Source organism: Nyctereutes procyonoides, unplaced genomic scaffold (assembly GCF_905146905.1).
Source record: "Nyctereutes procyonoides isolate TBG_1078 unplaced genomic scaffold, NYPRO_anot_genome, whole genome shotgun sequence".
NCBI classification, from domain to species: Eukaryota; Metazoa; Chordata; class Mammalia; order Carnivora; family Canidae; genus Nyctereutes; species Nyctereutes procyonoides.
This window is the reverse complement of record NW_026575121.1, coordinates 5,981,042-5,999,982: the sequence shown is the minus strand read 5'-3', so window position 1 is coordinate 5,999,982 and position 18,941 is coordinate 5,981,042. Positions and strand designations below refer to the sequence as shown.

General features: G+C 36.2%; 1 protein-coding gene across 1 annotated transcript in view; it reads right to left on the bottom strand.

Annotated features, from left to right (window-relative positions):
• Positions 1 to 6,423: 6,423 nt before the first annotated feature.
• NUFIP1 (nuclear FMR1 interacting protein 1) overlaps positions 6,424 to 18,941 on the bottom strand; it is a 45,547-nt gene continuing 33,029 nt past the window's right edge. Inside the window, exons 8-10 of the mRNA XM_055335620.1 lie at positions 14,273 to 14,389; positions 8,380 to 8,597; positions 6,424 to 6,712 (exon numbers count right to left, since the gene is read on the bottom strand). Coding sequence (XP_055191595.1) covers positions 6,596 to 6,712; positions 8,380 to 8,597; positions 14,273 to 14,389 — 452 coding nt within the window. The 3' untranslated portion in view covers positions 6,424 to 6,595. The remainder of the gene's footprint in view (positions 6,713 to 8,379; positions 8,598 to 14,272; positions 14,390 to 18,941) is intronic.

Genomic DNA, 18,941 nt, shown 5'->3' with positions numbered 1-18,941 from the left:
AGGCAACTGAGAAACACAGTGACTAAATACAGCACAGTATCCTGAACTTAATCATCAGAAAGGACACAATGGAAGACTGGAGAAATCCAAGTAAAGCCTATAGTTGAGTTCTACAAATTAAATAAAAATATAAAAATAACCAGAAAAATGTATAGACACTAAACTGCAAATACTTGACCCAGGCAATGGTGGTATTGCCCTCAAATAGCCAGAGATAAAGACTGCTGGAAACCACAATAATGGAAACTTTCACACAATCTATGAAAAGGGAAAACTATTATAGGTTGTCCTGGGGATGCACAGAGACACACTCAAGTCAACAGGTACAAAAGACCAAGAGAAGACCCAGAAAGTGTTCCAAACACTAGCCACAGGTTGTGTTTCACAAGGGTACACTGCACTGCAGGGCACAGTCTAGGGCAACAGCGATCAAGAACAGAAATTTCAATTCAGGTATGTTCTGCATATGTCTTCTTTATTACTCCATTTACTCACATTTACTAGTTTTCTCCTCTCCCAGATTTGAAATAATCAATTCGTACGTGCCTCCCAAGAAGCCCCCAGCTATGCTGACAGCAGACTGTTTTGGAGCAAGTCTGCCCTCGGAAGCTCCAGCTTCCACATAGTAGAAGTGGCTTCTCTTCTCCCAGAGCGACCATTCAGTCCACATCAGCCTTGCGTATGGGGCAAATAGTTACTGGACAAAGGAAGTCAATAGGGCAGCTTTCAAATGCATATTAAATATGTGGCAAAACCTGCCCTGGTCTGTTCCTTCAGCAGGAACAGTCTGTTCCTATCTTCCTCCACTCCACTCTCACAACAGTAGTAGCCACAAGCTCTACTACAGTTGGCACTGCCATTTTCACGATTAAATGAAGATATAGCATCCATTTCAGAATTTAAAAGGTCTACTTCTTTTTTTTTTTATTTTATTTATGATAGTCACAGAGAGAGAGAGAGAGAGAGGCAGAGACATAGGCAGATGGAGAAGCAGGCTCCATGCACCGGGAGCCCGACGTGGGATTCGATCCCGGGTCTCCAGGATCGCGCCCTGGGCCAAAGGCAGGCGCCAAACCGCTGCGCCACCCAGGGATCCCTAAAAGGTCTACTTCTTCATGGAGAAAAGAAAGGTGATAATAATAGTAAATACAACAAAGGAGTTGAGCAAATATTAAATATGTCCAAAATATATTTTTCTAATCTGGCATTTGTGATAAGGTACGAAGTGAAATACACATAATGATCTCAACTATGTTATCTTAACAAGTTATAGAAATTTAATTTGTCTGGATAGCTGATGGTCTTAAGGAATTATTAATTGTAAAGATATGGTGGGGATTTTTTTCAAGTCCTTATCTTCTAGAGACATATACTGAATTATACAGGAATAAAGTAGTAAGATGCCTGGGCATTTGCTTCAAAATAATCTCAGGTGGGGTGGGGAGGAACAGGTGAGTTATAGATGAAAATAAGACTGTCCACCGATTGATAAAGCATCGAAGCTGCTATCTGATAGTTGGGAAGAGGAGTATCATTACATGACGCTCTATACTTTTACATAGGTTTGAAATTCTCCAAAATGAAATGCTTTCTAAAACGCCGTAAGGAGAATTTTTTTAAAAGATGCTTACTCTAAAACAGAAGAATATAATGAATGAAGAAATTAAAAGTAGATTAAAACAGCTCTTTTTATGTCTCTTTATGCTTCAAATCCCTTGAAGTGGTATTTAAAAAAAAAAATAACTGGAGATTACAACAGGGAAGGAGTACAAGATAGAGGGTAATATTGGGGAGCCAGTGGTTTTGAGAAACTCCTAAGTTCCCCACAGTGGTTCTTAAAATGTGGTCCTATAGACAAACCTCAAAAGCATCACTCATAAACCTGTTAGCAATGCGAATTCAAAGGCCACATGCCAACCTCCTTAATTATAGTCTTTAGGGGGTAGGGCCCTGCAACCTGGATTTAACAAGCCCTCTTGGTGATTCTGATGTCCATAAAAACTGGGGAACCACAATAAAGCTGATCAGACTGATAAAAAGCAAGAGTGGAAAGCCTCAGCCCAAACCGGCCCAAGGTACAACAACGGAAAAGGTAAAAGCAATCCCAAGGATACACTAAGCTGAGTGTACACGTGACAGAAAGGTGGACGCCTCCAGCTGTGACCATCAAGTCTTAACCTTGCCCACCTCCAAAACCAAATGGTTGGTGGGATGGGAGAGCTCTGCCCTGGAGAGAAGAGGTCTATCCTCAGAATAAGAGGTGAAGGTGAGGATGGGACAAGAGCAGAGATCTGCCCACTTCCCATCCATGTACTCCAAACAGTCTGCGTGAACAAGTCCCCGTTTCTCAGTCAAGGTAAACGTTTTTTTTTTTTTAATATTTTATTTATTTGAGAGAGAGAGAGTACAAGCAGGGGGAGCGGCAGGCAGAGGCAGAGGGAGAAGCAGGCAACCCTCAGAGCAGGGAGCCCAACGTGGGGCTCGATCCCAGAACCCCAGGGTCATGACCCGAGCCAAAGGCAGACGCTTGACCGATGGAGCCACCCAGGTGCCCTGGTAATTGTTTTTTGGAGAAGAAGGCTCATACCAATGTGGGGAAAATCCACACCCAATCACCAATATATTAATCAAGTGAATCTCATATGTAAGAATGATCCTTTAAAGAAAACAAATAGTGTAAAGATATTTAGTAAACTGAACAAATTAAAACAATGGAGTTGGCAATGGAGAATACAAGTAATTGAAGGAATAGAAAATAACGTGGAAATTCCAACTGATATCCTCAGAAACGTAAGGATACCACATCTATGAGAAAAGCAGTTAGGCCAAGAAAGCCATCTTGAATATTTAAAAACAAATTACTAAACTTAAAATGAAACAGAAGCTAAAATACTAATGTAATGGACATGCCTGAAAAGGCGATCAGTGATCTGGACATTAATATCTGAAGAAGTCTTCCAGAACAGAGCAAAAAGCCCAAGACAAAACATAAATGTCCAGTGACAGAAGATCAAGGCAGGAGGTCCCACACTCAAAAAGAGTTCTGGGAAAATGAAACAAATAAAATGGAAAGAAAATCATTAAAGAAACCATTTTAGAAACTGTTCTTCATCCAAGAATGGTACAATTCTACAGAGTGAAAGGACCATGGGGTGTGACAAATGTCCCACACATCTAGACACATAATGGTAAAACTTCTAGAGCTCCAAGCATAAAAAGAAAATCCTAAAAGCTTTTCAATGACAGAAAAACAGGTTTTTATCAATAAATAAAAAGAGAAGGTGAGAGAATTAGATTGGTGTCTGATTTTTTGAATCAGCAATACTGGATGCTAACAGACCATCACGTGAATGCTTCAAAATTCTGAAGGGAAAGGATTTTGAACTTAACACCCTAAACTCAATTTAAAAAAAAAATTCAAATGGAGGATTCAAACTGATGGATTAATTACCTGATGATACACTGCAGTAAACCAAAAAACTAATCTTGGGATGAAAGAAAAAGCAGTGAGAAGGAAACAGTAATACTTGTATTTGTCTAAATAACTATGCATACTATTAAAACACACACAAACACACACCAAGGTAACAGAAATGAATCCGAAACAAATCCCACACGATGACAAAAGGAGATGTCCAGGAAGGGAAGTGCTACGATGCTAACAGAGAGAAATGGAAGATAGGGCCACTGTATCTACAGACTCAGAGAAAAAGATAACCACTAAAGGGATAGCAATAGGTTTAATTGTCTACGAAGCACTAGAAAGAAAAATGAAGAGAAAAGAACAACAATCACGCCACTGAAATGCTGAAATAAGATACCAAAAAAAAAAAAAAAAAAAAGGGCAAGGACGGTCCCTCCAAACATTTCAACAATTTCAATTAATATAAGTGGATTAAATTCCCCAGAGGCTATTAGACTGAACTCCCAAAAAGCTGTTTTGACTACATTAATTGAGGGAAAATAGGTCAATGCAGAGAGTACTGAGGACAAGAGTATTTCACAGTTATAAAAGGCACAATTCACGACAAGTCATCATATAATGCTTCCTTTTACATTCAGAAATCAGTTTGTTATACGAACAGTTGGACAGGAATGTAGATGGTATGAACAACTAACAAGCTAAATCCGAAAAAACCTTGTATCCAAGGGCAGGCACCCTTCCCCTGAAAACACTCACAGAATATTTACAAATATTGACTGTGTATTTCATAAAGTAGAAACCACATAGGCTATATGGTGCTTAGAAATTTTAAATGCACTTGAAGAATTCCTGGGTTAAATATAAAGGCAACTAAATCTGAAATTGCCCACTAGAAATAACTGACAGTCACTAGAGCTGAAGACGGCCAGATATAGACAAGGCAATACTCAGAAGAGCAGTTTCGGTCTTAAATACATTTATTAGAAAACAAGAGAAATTGAAAATAAAACTTTGTACAATATACTCTAAAGCAGTGATTGTGAACATCCCTGGAGTTATGGGGGTCTGTGAAAGCAGCCTAGGAGTCTGAATTCATTTAGGTATTTAAAGCCTATGGAATTTGCATACCAGCCTATGATAAAACTGCAGAGTAAGTCAGATTTTAGGATATCAACCCAGTGTGTAACGCTGGTTACTTCATCCTGATGAGATGAATTGGGTTAAGAGTCACAGCTATGAATAATGTAAAAATTAAACTGAATCCCTTAAAGTCAGGCAAGCCTCATTCATTTTTCTATTTTTAATCCATGTATACTGGCAGCACATAAGTAAGCACTCAACAGTGTTACATAAATTGAATTAAGTAATGTGCTGGACAGATAATTTTCTAAAACATGGGATTCATTGCAGGAGGAGAGTCAAACAGAATAAAAAGGTCTGGATGGTGGGGCAGCCCAGGTGGCTCAGCAGTTTAGCGCTGCCTTCAGCCTGGGGCATGATCCTAAAGACCCAGGATTGAGTCCTAGTCGGGCTCCCTGCATGGAGCCTGCTTCTCCCCCTGCCTGTGTCTCTGCCTCTCTGTCTCTCATAAATTACAAAAATCTTAAAAGAAAAAAAAAAGTCTGTATGGCAGTTACAAAGTTGGGAAACACTGACCTAAATATGAATTTTGATCTTTGGTCTGTAGTATCATAGCGTTATATGCCAGGTGTTCCAGGATTCTGGATAGGACCTTATAAATATAGGAACAAGAGATCTTTCTTCAGGGCTGCCATCAGCTTTATTGCTTGCCTTTTTCTTGCAGGCAAGACTCATGGACTTCAATAATCACAATGTCAGAAAAAATTCAATTTTTCAACCACATCAGATTTTCTTTTAAATTTAAAAAAGGAAGGCTCCAGTTCTAGCTAGCACAAGTGACTAGGACATAAGATCAAAACCTCTGGTATTGGGACACCTGGGTGGCTCAGTGGTTAAACATCTGCTTTCGGCTCAGGGCGTGGTCCCGGGGTCCCAGGATCAAGTCTCACCTCTGGCTTCCTGCAGGGAGCCTGCTTCTCCCTCTGCCTGTGTCTCTGCCTCTCTTTCTGTGTCCCTCATGAATAAATAAATAAAATCTTAAAAAAAAAACAAACTCTGGTATTAAAAAGACTCAAAAAATATCTGTTTATTTAAAAACATTTTAAAAGGGTTCAATTAAGAAATATGCTCAGTTTTAAATCTTAAAACTGAGGTTTTACATTATTTCACGAACTACAGTTTTTGCTACAAACTAGATGGACCTCATCAAGTACCATGCTTTACATTTGAGAAATTAAAAAGGTCCAATTCTGAACCATACCAAAAAGAAGCACTTTCAGTGAATCTAAACATACACAGAGGCCTTATCTACGTTAATATTCCAAACATTCAGTATTTGAACTACTTAAATAGCGTCAATAGGTGAATTTCCGAATGTCCTTGGAAATAAACTGGGAAATTTTAAATTTCAAGACCTTTTGAGTGTATTAATTTGATATGGATTATTATTTAAATAATCCCCCTTGCTACAGTTAAAGGATGATTCTCGTTTTCCTGTATTTAGACGAAATGACGGGGCAGGTGGGGTGGCCCAGCGGTTTAGCGCTGCCTTCAGCCCAGGGTGTGATTCTGGAGACCCGGGATCGAGTCCCACATCGGGCTCCCAGCATGGAGCCTGCTTCTCCCTCTGCCTGTTTCTTGTCTCTCTCTGTCTCTCATGAATAAATAAATAAAATCTTTAAAAAATAATAAAATAAAATAAAGACGAAATGACTGTACTTCTCTCCGTAACCTACAGCTTTGCTCAATTATGTTTGCTGAATTAAACATTTTTAAGTTCTTTTTCTTTACTACTAACCCAATACCTTCAATTTTTGACTGGTCCCACAGCAGACCTCCTTACCTGACAGCAATAATACAAATAAATATAAGTAAAAAGTAGAACTCTACCAGCAAATATTAGGCAAACCCCAACAACAGAGTCTTAAAACCAGTTATGTATTTATTTGCATAGATTCAAAGGAAAGAATTAAAAATCCAACATAATATTTCATAAGGTTTACAATTATTAATCCAGTTTGTTTTTTTTTTAAAAAAAAGGTTTTCCTCCACTAACTTTAGGATGGGCCTATTTCACATGAGTGCTGGTACCTATACATCTTTAGTTTTTGCAGAATTAGTATTAAGTCCAAAAAAGTCCTTTTTGATGATGTACCGAACACACTGTAAAATCACATTTCTTTCATGTCGAATGTCTGGAGCTAAAAGCTAAAAAACAATAAATAAAATGATTAGCTGGTAAATAAAATATATCCAGGAAACACAATCTAAAATATTATATGTACCTTTTCCATATAAAGAATACAGAATAAAGATATATATTTATAATAACTTATATTTATAACTTATATATAAATATATATTTAAATCATTTCACTAAAAAAATAATGCAAGAACATTTCCTCTTAACTTACACCAAGACTATCTAGTTTTTAAACAGCATAAATGTTCACATTTTCAGTCCTTTCAAGGAGTATCTAAACAAAGGACAGGAAATTGAGGTTTAAAAGTCTGTAATTCTTTAACCTACAAACCATGCCAAAGAGGACCCTCTTAAACCTAAACCTACAAACAGTATAGAAACTGATAAGCAGATACAGTAAATATAGTAGTGATGAAACCAGCAGTAAAAAATCCCGACATTCCTGGATTTTTACGACTTTTCATTTTTGTGCCTGTTGCAATTGAAGGCAATCTAAAAAAATTCCTGGTATTTAGAAGAAATACATAACCAAGGAATCATATATGATTTGCCAAAAAGGGTAAGATCATTCAATTTATTTTCTGATGTTATTAGAAACATCACAGAGGAATGAACGTTCTGTGAAGAGTTTATTTAATTTACCACTTACAAGGTATTTTAAAAATGTAACTTACTTTATATAAACACTGAAATTTATAAAATAGAGAGTACACTTCAGATCAATTCAAATAAGAAGCAAGTGGGTCTCCATGTAACACTTCAAAGAGGGTAGCCACAGAACACCTTAGCTACAGTGTAAGCATTTAGCTGACAGGGCAAAAAGGACTTTTCACTCATTGTCAAAAGTTCTAGGGGATCCCTGGGTGGCTCAGCGGTTTGGCGCCTGCCTTTGGCCCAGGGCAATTCTGGAGTCCCAGGATCAAGTCTCGCGTTGGGCTCCTGGCACGGAGCCTGCTTCTCCCTCTGCCTTTGTCTCTGCCTCTCTCTCTCTCTATCTGTATGTCTATCATAAATGAATGAATAAATGAAAGAAGGAAAGGAAGGAAGGGAAGGGAAGGGAAGGGAAGGGAAGGGAAGGGAAGGGAAGGGAAGGGAAGGGAAGGGAAGGGAAGGGAAGGGAAGGGAGAAAGAAAGAGTTCTACAAGTCTAGTAAAAATTTTGGAATATTTTTCTATTATCCTTAGTATGAAAGAACTGGATCTTTGAACAGCTTCATGTCCATTACTTAGAATCAAAAGATGTGCTGCTTCCTCTTAAAATGTGAAGAAATAAGATTTTTCAGCACATCACACTGAGAATAAAGCCAATAATGCACAAAATAAACACATAAAAACCTCTTCCTCCTTTTAGTCTGCCATTGTACTTAGCTGTGCTTTCAATGAAAACTTTAAAAATGTCAGTACACCTCAATACATATTTCCTTATCAATTAAATCTACAGATGCTTTCATTTTTAGCAGTTTTAAAAAGTGTAATGATTCCACATTTATTAAACATCAGCTATATGCCAAATGCAGCTTCAAAATTAAGATACACAAATGAGTCTTCAAGGAATAAAGGTCTTTGGTGACGTTAAAAAGCATGCATGCATGAACCCATGCAGAAACCCAGTGGCTCTGGCTTCATCACCTGAGAAGAAAAGAGAGATCAGAATGTAAAGAAAAGTCACCTACCATTTCCAAGAGATATGGATGGTGTGTCCTTGGTTCAAATAAGGTATGATAGTTGTGATAATCTTTTTTCCTCTTAGGGTTTGTCTTTTTAAAACTTTTCTTTGGGCTCCTATAGTTTTTAACAGTCACTTTAACATTGTTCCTTGATCTCTTAGGAGTATTGTTATGAAGAACCTCATCTTCCACCAGAATGTCTGCTTCAGTCTTAATGGGAGCTTCTAAATATGATGAGAACAAATACAAAAACAATAAAAAAACAGGTAAACTTCCAAAAATACCAAAAAAGTCATAATACTCCCCCCCCCCCGTAGCCATAATCCTGGCTACTTATTAATAAAAATTAGGCATTTTCAATGCAGTACAGTATTTTTCAGATTGGAAATATAACTGCCAATAATTGAAGAGATTACCACAAAGAGCTGCAGGAAGTGATCTTGATGAAGGAAATAGTATCAGATGGAAACTTGCATCTACCCAAAGGAATGAAGAGTGTCAGAAACCGTCAATATATGGATAAATACAAAAAGACATTTTTTTCTGATTTGAAAAAGGTTTTAAAGATAACTGACTACTCTAAGCAAAAATAGAAACAATGTATGTGGGATTCATAACACCTGTAGGAAAATCTGATAACAAGAGCATAAAGGAAGGGAAGAGGAAAATCTAAGTATATTGCTATAAAATTCTTAAATTACATATATGAAATGGTATAATATCACTGAAAGTATATTGTGATAAGCTGAAGCTACATACTATATATAGACCAACTCCTAAAAAGCAAAACAAAGAGATTCAACAAATAAAGCCATATTTACACTGCCCTAATAAGACAGCATAAATCCAAAGGCAAGAAAGAAGGAAAATAGAACAAAGACAAAAAGAAACAGCCATATCAATAATTACAATATATATAAATAATGTAAACATCCCACTTAAAAGGGTGAGTGGTCAGACTGGGGGAAGAGAGAGTGTGGGGAACAAGATCAACTACATAATGTCTACAAGAAACCAACCTTAAATTGTTGGCAGTTCTTGCTTTGCACAAACAGAACGGAGATGAAATCTCAGTTATCAAGGAAGTATGAAGCAAAGACTGTCTGTGACCAGACACAGATTAAAAGCAAAAGGAGGAAAGAAAATACCATACATATAGCAATCATAAAAAAGCTGGATCGGCTACATCAATATCAGACAAAGGAGACTTCAGAATAGGGACAAAGAAGGACAGTTCATAAGGATAAAGAAATCAATTCATCAAGAAGATAAAACAGTAACAGCTAATAACAGAATTTCATTATATGTGTAGCAAAAGCTTAAAAGAACTGAAACAAGAAAAAGACAAATCCATTATTAAGGTTGGAGACTTTTAACACTTTGCTCTCAGTAACTGAAGAACAATTAAACAGAAAATGAGCAGGAATATAGAAGACCTGAGTACCCTAACAACTCAAACTGACAAACACTCAATCCAAGATACGTTTTTGTCAAGTTCACATAAACATTCACTTGTGCTAGGCTATAAAACAAATCTCAATAAGCTGGAAAAACAATAAACAAAAAATGCCTGGCAAGTGTACAAAGTATGCTCTCTGACTGTAACAGAATTCAAGTAAAATCAGTTAACAGAAAACTATCTAGAAAACCTCCAATCTCTGGAAACTAAACAACTGTCTAAATAAAACCCATGAGTTAAAGAACAAATCATGAGATGTTAGAAAATATTTTTTAAAAAATAAAAATGAAAACATAATGTAAATTTATAGGATGCAGCTAAAGCAGTGCATGGAGGCAAATTTATAGTTTTGATTGCTTTTATTAGAAATAAAGAAATGCCTAAAATCAATTATCTGAACTTCCACTAAATCAGATAGTGAGAAGAGAGGAAATAACAGAGTGAAAATCAATGAATTACAAGCAGACAATAGAGAAAAATATAAAAAGAAAAATCAGAAGTTGGTACACTCTAAAAGATTAACAAAATTAATAAACATCTAGCAAGATTGAGCAAGAAAAAAAGAAAAAATACCATTTAATAATATGAGGAATCAAAGGGGGGCTATCACTACAGATCCTACAGATATCACAAGAAAATATTATGAACAACTTTATGCCAATAAATTTGACAACAGAAATGAAACAGATTTTTTTGAAAAACACAAATTACCAAACTGAACAAGAAAAAACAGAAAATCTGAATAGTCCTCTACCTATTAAGGAAATTTAATTCATAATTGAAAGTCTACCCCCTCCTCTAAAATGCCAGGTACAGATAACTCCATTACTGAATTCTACAAATAAGACAAAATGGTAGCAATCCTACACAAAGCCTTAAAAAAGAGGTGGAGGAAATAGATCCCACTCATACCAAATCCAGACAAAGTCATTATAAGAAAAGAAAAACACATCCTTCATGACCATGGAGGTAAATACCTTTAACAAATAAATAAAGATAGTTAATAAATATCTTTTATAAATTATTAGTAAAAGACCAAGTAGATTTTATTTCAGGAATAAAGGTTGGTTTGATACTTGAAAATCAATCAATGTATTTCACCATATTAAGAAGAATAAAGAAAAGAGCCATATGATTAGTTGAAAACTGACAAGTTTTAAGGATCTCCTCCTCTCACTCCTAAAATGGTTATTCTGTATTTCTGACAAGGTGATATGATATAAAGAATTCAATTCTAGAAGGTGGGAGACTGGGTTCAATTGCCTGGACAAGAGTATAGGAATCTAATCATATCCCTCAAAACCTTCAACACCCAAGTATTACATAAGACCAAATGTGATAACTACCTTTGAAACGAAGTACAGGGTAAGTCTTAGAAACATAAATCCTAGTCCCAAACTGTTAGGTTCAAGTTCTAGTTTCATCACATACTAGTTGCGATCTTCAGGCAAGTTACTTATCTCTGCCTAAATATCCTCACAAATAATGGCACCTGCTACATGAAGATACTGTGATAACTAAATGAGTAAAGCACATAAAACAGGACCTGACCCAGAATCAACACTATATAAAGAATTTGCTATGACAGGGGTGCCTGGGTGGCTCAGTCAGTTAAGCATCTGACTCTTGATTTCAGCTCATGATCTCAGGGTTGTATGACTGAGCCCCCAAGCCAGGTTCTACATAGCATGGAGCCTGCTTGAGATTCGCTCTCCCTCTCTACCCAACTCAAGTGCACATCATGCACACTCTCTATACCCCCCCAAAAAAAGAATTTGCTATAATGATAGTGGTTTTGATGTGCCCTCAAAGTGATAGAAAAAAGAAAAAAAAATCAGAAATGTAACCATAAAAGGAGCAAAGAATTCAAGTGGTTTATAGAGTCCAAAACTATGAGAATAATAACAAAAGGCAAAAAGAAAAGACAGAGTTCTACTTTCTATTATTCCCTTCCCCTTCAAGTATTGGTCTTCCAATCCAGGAATACAAAAGTCAAATGAATCAGAGCTTACACTGTCAATTTTCTGCAAAGGAACGAGGAACCAGAACCATTTATATTTTTCTTGAGGCTCACAACATTTCCCAGCTTAGTATCATATTTTAATGCAATGTTTATCAATCCAAATAAATTTAAAATATAACCACTGCACTTTTTCAAACCTATAAATCCTACTTTTTGGCATGTGGCCTTTAAACATGAGTTTTCAATGGAGGACCTCCAGTCACAGCCCAAATCATTTTGAAAAAACAACAATTTTGGAGAGCTATAAAACTGTGCTTAACTTCTAACATGGCAAAACAAAAACAAAAAACTAACATGTAAAATCTGGAAGAGATTTCAAACTAATTGATTTGGAAATATTACTCATTGAAATTTTCTTTCCTATGTATAGCTTTTTTTGAAATCCCCAAAGCCAAGCATAGCCTCTTGTTTTGTTTCAGTCTTCCTTGTTTAAAACTGTTTCTGGAAAAAAAGCACAATTCATGTTTAAAATCCTCTATATACCTGTATTAACTCCTAAGTTGAGATAGATATTAACTAAGATGATACAATTGTTTAAATCTGTGAGGAATCAGAATGCTCCCCTCCATTTAAAATCCACTTAAGTAAGGAGCCTTCTAGATGCTATTTCATGGCTCAGAGAAAGCCCACTTTATTTCTTTGGTTTATTTCTTCCAAAGTCCCTATGTGTCAATATGCTATCCTACAGCCCAGAGTTTACAATGGAAGTTGGAAACTTGCTCGTGATCTGGATGGCTTAATAAAGCTGATGATGCATTTCTGTTCAGGAAGACAGTAAATGTAACACAGAGAATGCCTAAAACGAAAGTTGGTGTTTAAGATTTTTCAGTCCCAAACCTAGGCTTTACAACAGCTCTGCCACATACTAACTCTGCAAAGAAGTTAAGCTTAAGGTTCCATAAATGAAGGAGTGGAATCCCAAAGATCCCTCCCAGTTTCCTTTCTTTCTTCTAATTTAAAAATGGTGGCAGCCTCAAAATTAAGACACGAGAATGAAAGTATTAAATGTTTCATCTTAAGAGAAAGAGAGAGAGAGAGAGAGAAGAGAGCATTAGTGCAGCTTGTTTTTATAAGATTCAGTAATCTGGTAATAGCTTTCATTGCTATCACCTGTCATAAATACAGCGATAAGCAAGAAATGTAATATGTGTTTAAAGAATAACTCCATCTTCATATCAGTGTACTGGAAACAAGAGTAAAGAAATAAATACTGTTTTTCTTAAAATTAAAATAAAAACAAGAAGAGGCAACCATCAGTTAAGAAATACTCTGATAAGGCCAAAGTAGTTTGTATTTCAAAATTCAAGTAGCTTTTAACCAGCTACCACAGTAAACCACGATCCATTAAAAAAAGAAGAAAAATCCCTATGTTACGGATACATCTAAACATTATCCTTCATATTAAATCCCAACTCTTTCTCCTTCAACATCTTCCAACTACAGAGTGATTATCTCTAGTTTAATCAACATTAAAAGTGCTGCCATCTTCATCCAATTACACTCAAATCTTCCTTTCTTTTTACACACTCACTTGCAGACCCTGTACTCTTATCTTCAGTACAGCTCCTACTGTGATTATACATCTTGTACAGAGACACATACACAGGAATTCTCTCATGGTTGGTAAAGCCCAAATAAATTCACCATGCAGAGCCAGGTTTCCAACAGAAGGACACAGACTTATTCATTAAACAAATGCTGATTATTTATATGAACCTTGGGTTTATAATTGACACATTAGATCAATAACATAATAACTCTTTTAGGTGACCCTAAAAAAAGACGCTACATTAAGCTGGTTTATTATCATCTTTAAAGGTTAGACATGTATCCTGTACATCACTGACTCCTCAGAAAAAACCTTGAAGGAATTCCATTTTATCCAGTCTTTGAAACATACAGGCTAACTCAACCACAAGCACAGAGTTATTGTGTTCTCCAAATGAGGCAATTTATGTAAATATGCTCTATAAAAAATAACGTTCTATATACATGTAAGGAATTCTACCATCCACTTTGTCACAAAGGACCTCTATTCATCTACCAAAGGTGCTATAAACATCTTAAGACAAGAATTGAGAGTAGGAAACAACAAATTAACTTTCTTTGCTGTATCTTTTAGAATTGTCTTTGATTCCATTAATGGCATATTATCTCTTCCCCTTCCTATTCTGTCACTGTATTATTTTTGCCCTTTTCTCCCAGACTAACAACACATTTCCTCATTTCTCCAGCTTTCCTTTATCCCATGCTAACATCACTTCTGAATCAAATGAAAAATATGAAGATTAAATAAACAATGCTCTTGATACATTTTGTCCTCAGAAAGACATACATGAAATGATGCTACTGATGCACAGTATACATCAAATTCAAAGAGCAATAAAACAAACCTATCAACTGAGGCCATGACTTACCTTCTGGCTCACTCTCTGACCCTGAGAGACTACCATAGCTGCTCATTAGTGAGCACAGGGCTGGTGTCACTTCCTTGGGTATGACCGTACTTTGTGGTTTCTCCTCTTTATCAGATTCTGAAAAAAAAAAAAAAAAAAAAAAACCAGGAATGAAATAAAACAGTATACCAAAAACATCCACCACCATAAAAAAGAAAGCTGACAGGTCCCCTACTCCTTATATGTTAGTGAAAAGAAAGTAATTTCTGATCATTTCCTTAATCTTTCCCAAAAACAAAATTCAGGAAACTTGAAATTTTTTCCTTGGTTTATTTACATCTTCATGGTCAGAGAAGCTACTTGCCCCAAAGAGAAGACAGAAGGCCAATGGAAGCTATATACAGCTTAGTTACTTACCATGCTTCACACGTTATGGAATTTGAGCCTTCTCTAAGTTAATTATACAGTCTTTGCTAATTAATTTATTTTACCTTATTAGGCTATTATGCTATTAATTAATTTTATTAGGTAATAGGAAGGCCAAGGCCAGAAATTTATTTAACTTCACTGGATTAGGAATAAATAATTAAAAAAATATCTACTTTTCTTGTTTTTAAGACTAAGTTTTGAGGGCACAAATAAAATTTAACCATTCTATATATAAAAGCTTAGTCAAAGACTTATGCTGAAATGAATTCACCCAAAGTTTTTATTATTTAGAACTTCTAAGAACTTAAGTAAACAGGCCAAGCCAGAGAACTTAGCAAGTACCAAAAAGCCTGCCAAAGGTAAAGCATTTGATCAGAGCCCATGGAGCCTAGTTGTAGCCTCAGGACACCACCTCTTAACATTTGTTTTTGGCAGCTCTAAAAATGTATTACATTTAGTCTAAACAATCAATAAAAAATAAAGCCTGACTGAAGAATGAAGACAGGAAGTAACCTGTCTATGTAATGTACTGGCTCAACCCCAAGTAATACGAAACATTTCAAGACAGCACTGAACATTCACCAAGTCAGTCTAGGGAAAAACAAAACATGATAGTAGAAATTGGGGCTATAGTTCTATGTGAATATGGAACTACACATACGGGTGGATGAAGTTAAATCCCCTCTTCTCCACCCATCCACCCTACCCAGCACCATACCCTCCAAAAACTGCTCGTCAATTTTAAGGTAACTTCTCATCTTCTCTTATGAATTAATAAAGAGAAAGAAAAAGTATGCAGTTTATATACAAATTACTAGTGGACTAAACAGAATCTACAAAATATTAATATGGAGACTGTTCATCTCATTGTTTATTTTTTTTCATCTCATTGTTTAAATGATGATAAGCCAAACTATTATTTCTTTCTAAGACTCAAAGAGAGGTACTGAAAAGCACAATACAGTTGACTAGAACGCTCTTAAAAGAATGAGTTTGTTTAATCCTTAGAAGGTATCATTTTCACTATTAATTACAGATGATGAAACTGAAATTCAGAGAATCTGAGTAACTTTCCCTTCAGGTAACAAAATTATACAACAATTGGATCAAAGTTAAATCGGGGCTGATTCCAAGTTCCAATTCTTAACTAATGGGCTAGAATATCTCCTACAGATACATAAAGTCCTCTTATTAAAATGAAGCCATTCGGGGGATGCCTGGGTGGCTCAGAGGTTTAGCGCCGCCTTCAGCCCAGGGCGTGATCCTGGAGACCCAGGATCGAGTCCCACATCAGGCTCCCTGCATGGAGCCTGCTTCTCCCTCCTCCCTCTCCCTGTGTCTCTGCCCCGTCTCTCGGTCTCTCACAAATAAATAAAATCTTAAAAAAAAAAAAATGAAGCCATCATACCAAAATGTCTCTATGGTCAATAAAAATGCTAATAAATGTCTTCTTCCAGCTATGCTGCCATTTCTCCGTTCCCTGTTACAGCAAAACGATAAACAACTATCTGAAGTACTTAGATGTGAACAAGTACAAGCTATAGGAGAGAAAGGGTTTGGCTTTGTTCAGTACTGTATCCTTAGAGCCTAGAACAGTACCTAAGTGCTGAACAAATATTTGAAGAACAAACTGTTGCATGAATGAGTAAAGATGAGTTCAAAAAGGCTAACTGGGGGATCCCTGGGTGGCGCAGTGGTTTAGCACCTGCCTTTGGCCCAGGGCGTGATCCTGGCAACCCGGGATCGAATCCCACATCGGGTTCCCGGTGCATGGAGCCTGCTTCTCCCTCTGCCTGTGTCTCTGCCTCTCTCTCTCTCTCTCTCTCTCTCTCTCTCTGTGACTATCATAAATAAATAAAAATTAAAAAAAAAAAAAAAGGCTAACTGGTACTGAATGATAGGGCTAGGAAAAGGTGGAGCCCAACACAAACCTAGTTCTGTCTGGATTCAAAGCTCGTTTTTTTTTTTCTTTCTTTCTTTTCTTTAATAACATGATTCCATTTTTATTTTTAAAAATAATATACACATAAGAAAAATATTAAAAGGATATACAATAAAATGTGAGCAGCGGCTGTCTCTGTAGATTAAGAACATAGGGGTTTTTTTAAATGCTCTTCAGTTTTTGTTTTTATAATCAGAACATAACAGAAAAACACTGGAAAATAAACTCTGAAGGAAAATATTTCCTCGCAATTCAAGAAGTGGAGAGCAAGGCTTTAACTGGCCTACATTTCACCCCTTTCCCTGTCTTTTTTTAATAACTTTATTTTTTTTATTTTTTTTTTATTTTTTATTTATTTATGATAGTCACACACAGAGAGAGAGAGAGAGGCAGAGACACAGGCAGAGGGAGAAGCAGGCTCCATGCACTGGGAGCCCGATGTGGGACTCGATCCCGGGTCTCCAGGATTGCGCCCTGGGCCAAAGGCAGGCGCCAAACCGCTGCACCACCCAGGGATCCCTAATAACTTTATATTTGAAACAATTTTAGATTTACACAAATGTTGCAAAGATAGTACAGAGAACTTCCATTTACCCTACCATCCAGCTTCCCCCTTATATAACCATGACACATTATCATAGCTACCAAATAAATTAACATTGGTATAATACTACCAAAACTACAGACTATATTGTAATTTCACTAGTTTTTCCAGTAATACCCTTTGCTTGTTTCAGGATCCAATCCATCATATCACATTATACATTTAGTTATCGTGACTCCTTATATGTGTCTTCCCCAAATCTGTGACAATCTGTCAGTACTTCTTTGTCTTTAATGAACTTGACACTTTTGAAGACTACTGGTCAGTTGTAGAATGGCCCTTAGCTAGGGTCTGTCTTATGTTTTTTTGATGATTACATGGAGGCTATGGATTTTAGGTAGTGCTCTTCTCATCTCATCATATCAGGAGTCCATGACATCAACATGGCTTATTACTAGTAATGTTAACCTTGATCTCTTGGTGGTCTGCCTGCTTTGCTATATAAAGTTACAATTTTTTGTATTATTCTGTTTTTTTTTAGAAGGATTAAGTTTAGCCCATACTCAAGGGGAAGGGAATTAATTAAGCTCCCGCCTCTTAGAGTAAGGAATAGCAAAGAAATTTAGACATATGTTAAAACCACCACGGTAACTAATATTTAGGGGGAGATACTTTGAAACTATATAAATACTCTGTTTTACCTTAAAGATTTGCCACTAATTTTACCACTCATCAGTGGATCTTGGCTGAAATAATTATTACTGTGGTGTTTTAATGATGACTTTTTATTTCCTTCACTTCTTCTACAATTATTTATTAAAATTCTTCGTAAGATCCGTCCCTTCTTCCTTATTTTTTATTTATATCAGTATGGATTCATGGATATTTATTTTATTCTTTGGGTTATAATCTATTGTTATTTATTTTGTGGTTTGAATTATTCCAACTTTGGCCATTGGGAGCATTTTCCAGTTGGTCCCTATATACTTCTGACATGTTCATAGTTCTGATGCTTTCTTGAGCACTTTCCTACCTTCTGGCACTATTAAGATGCTCTTGGTTCACTCTGTATTTTCTCTGTCCCAGCTCTACAATCGATCATTTCTCCAAAAGGCCCTAATTTCTTCAATTGGAGAATGGTAAAACCACAATCTGGATATGTGGTGTATTCATTATCAGGACTGTCACAAAGTTCACTATACTTGAGTGCCTCCCCATGGGTAAGAGTTAGGACTTCACACAAGTGAACAATTGCTCTCCTAGGCTGCTCTCCCTCGGTTATGTTTCAGGAATCCATGACCTGTAATAACATTTTGAAAAGAGGTTATCAGTCGTTTTGGCCCTATCAAAACATCCTTTTTAGTGACTTTTCATCTGGGAAAAAAAAAAAAAAAAAGGCTGTTCCCAAAGTCCCTTGGATCTACTAGCAGTTCAAATATAGGCATTTTCAACAGCTGGAAAGATTTATGCTGAAGGCACTGTACTGGCTGACAAAATAAGACTCCAGAAAATTCACTCACTTTTTAACAAAAACAGTCAAAACCCCTCTCTAAATGAAAAATGCCAGTATAAAGATGGGAGCAATGAAGATGATAAAATCAAACTTTAAAATGATTACAAAATACCAGCTCAAATAATTTCTCTTACTGTTAAAACCTTAGCAATACCTCTCTATCTCATACATACACATCATATGTCCTCTGACGAAATATATAAATATATTAATCTAAAATTTATCAATGGACTATGATTTTTTGAAGTCAGAGAGACTTCTC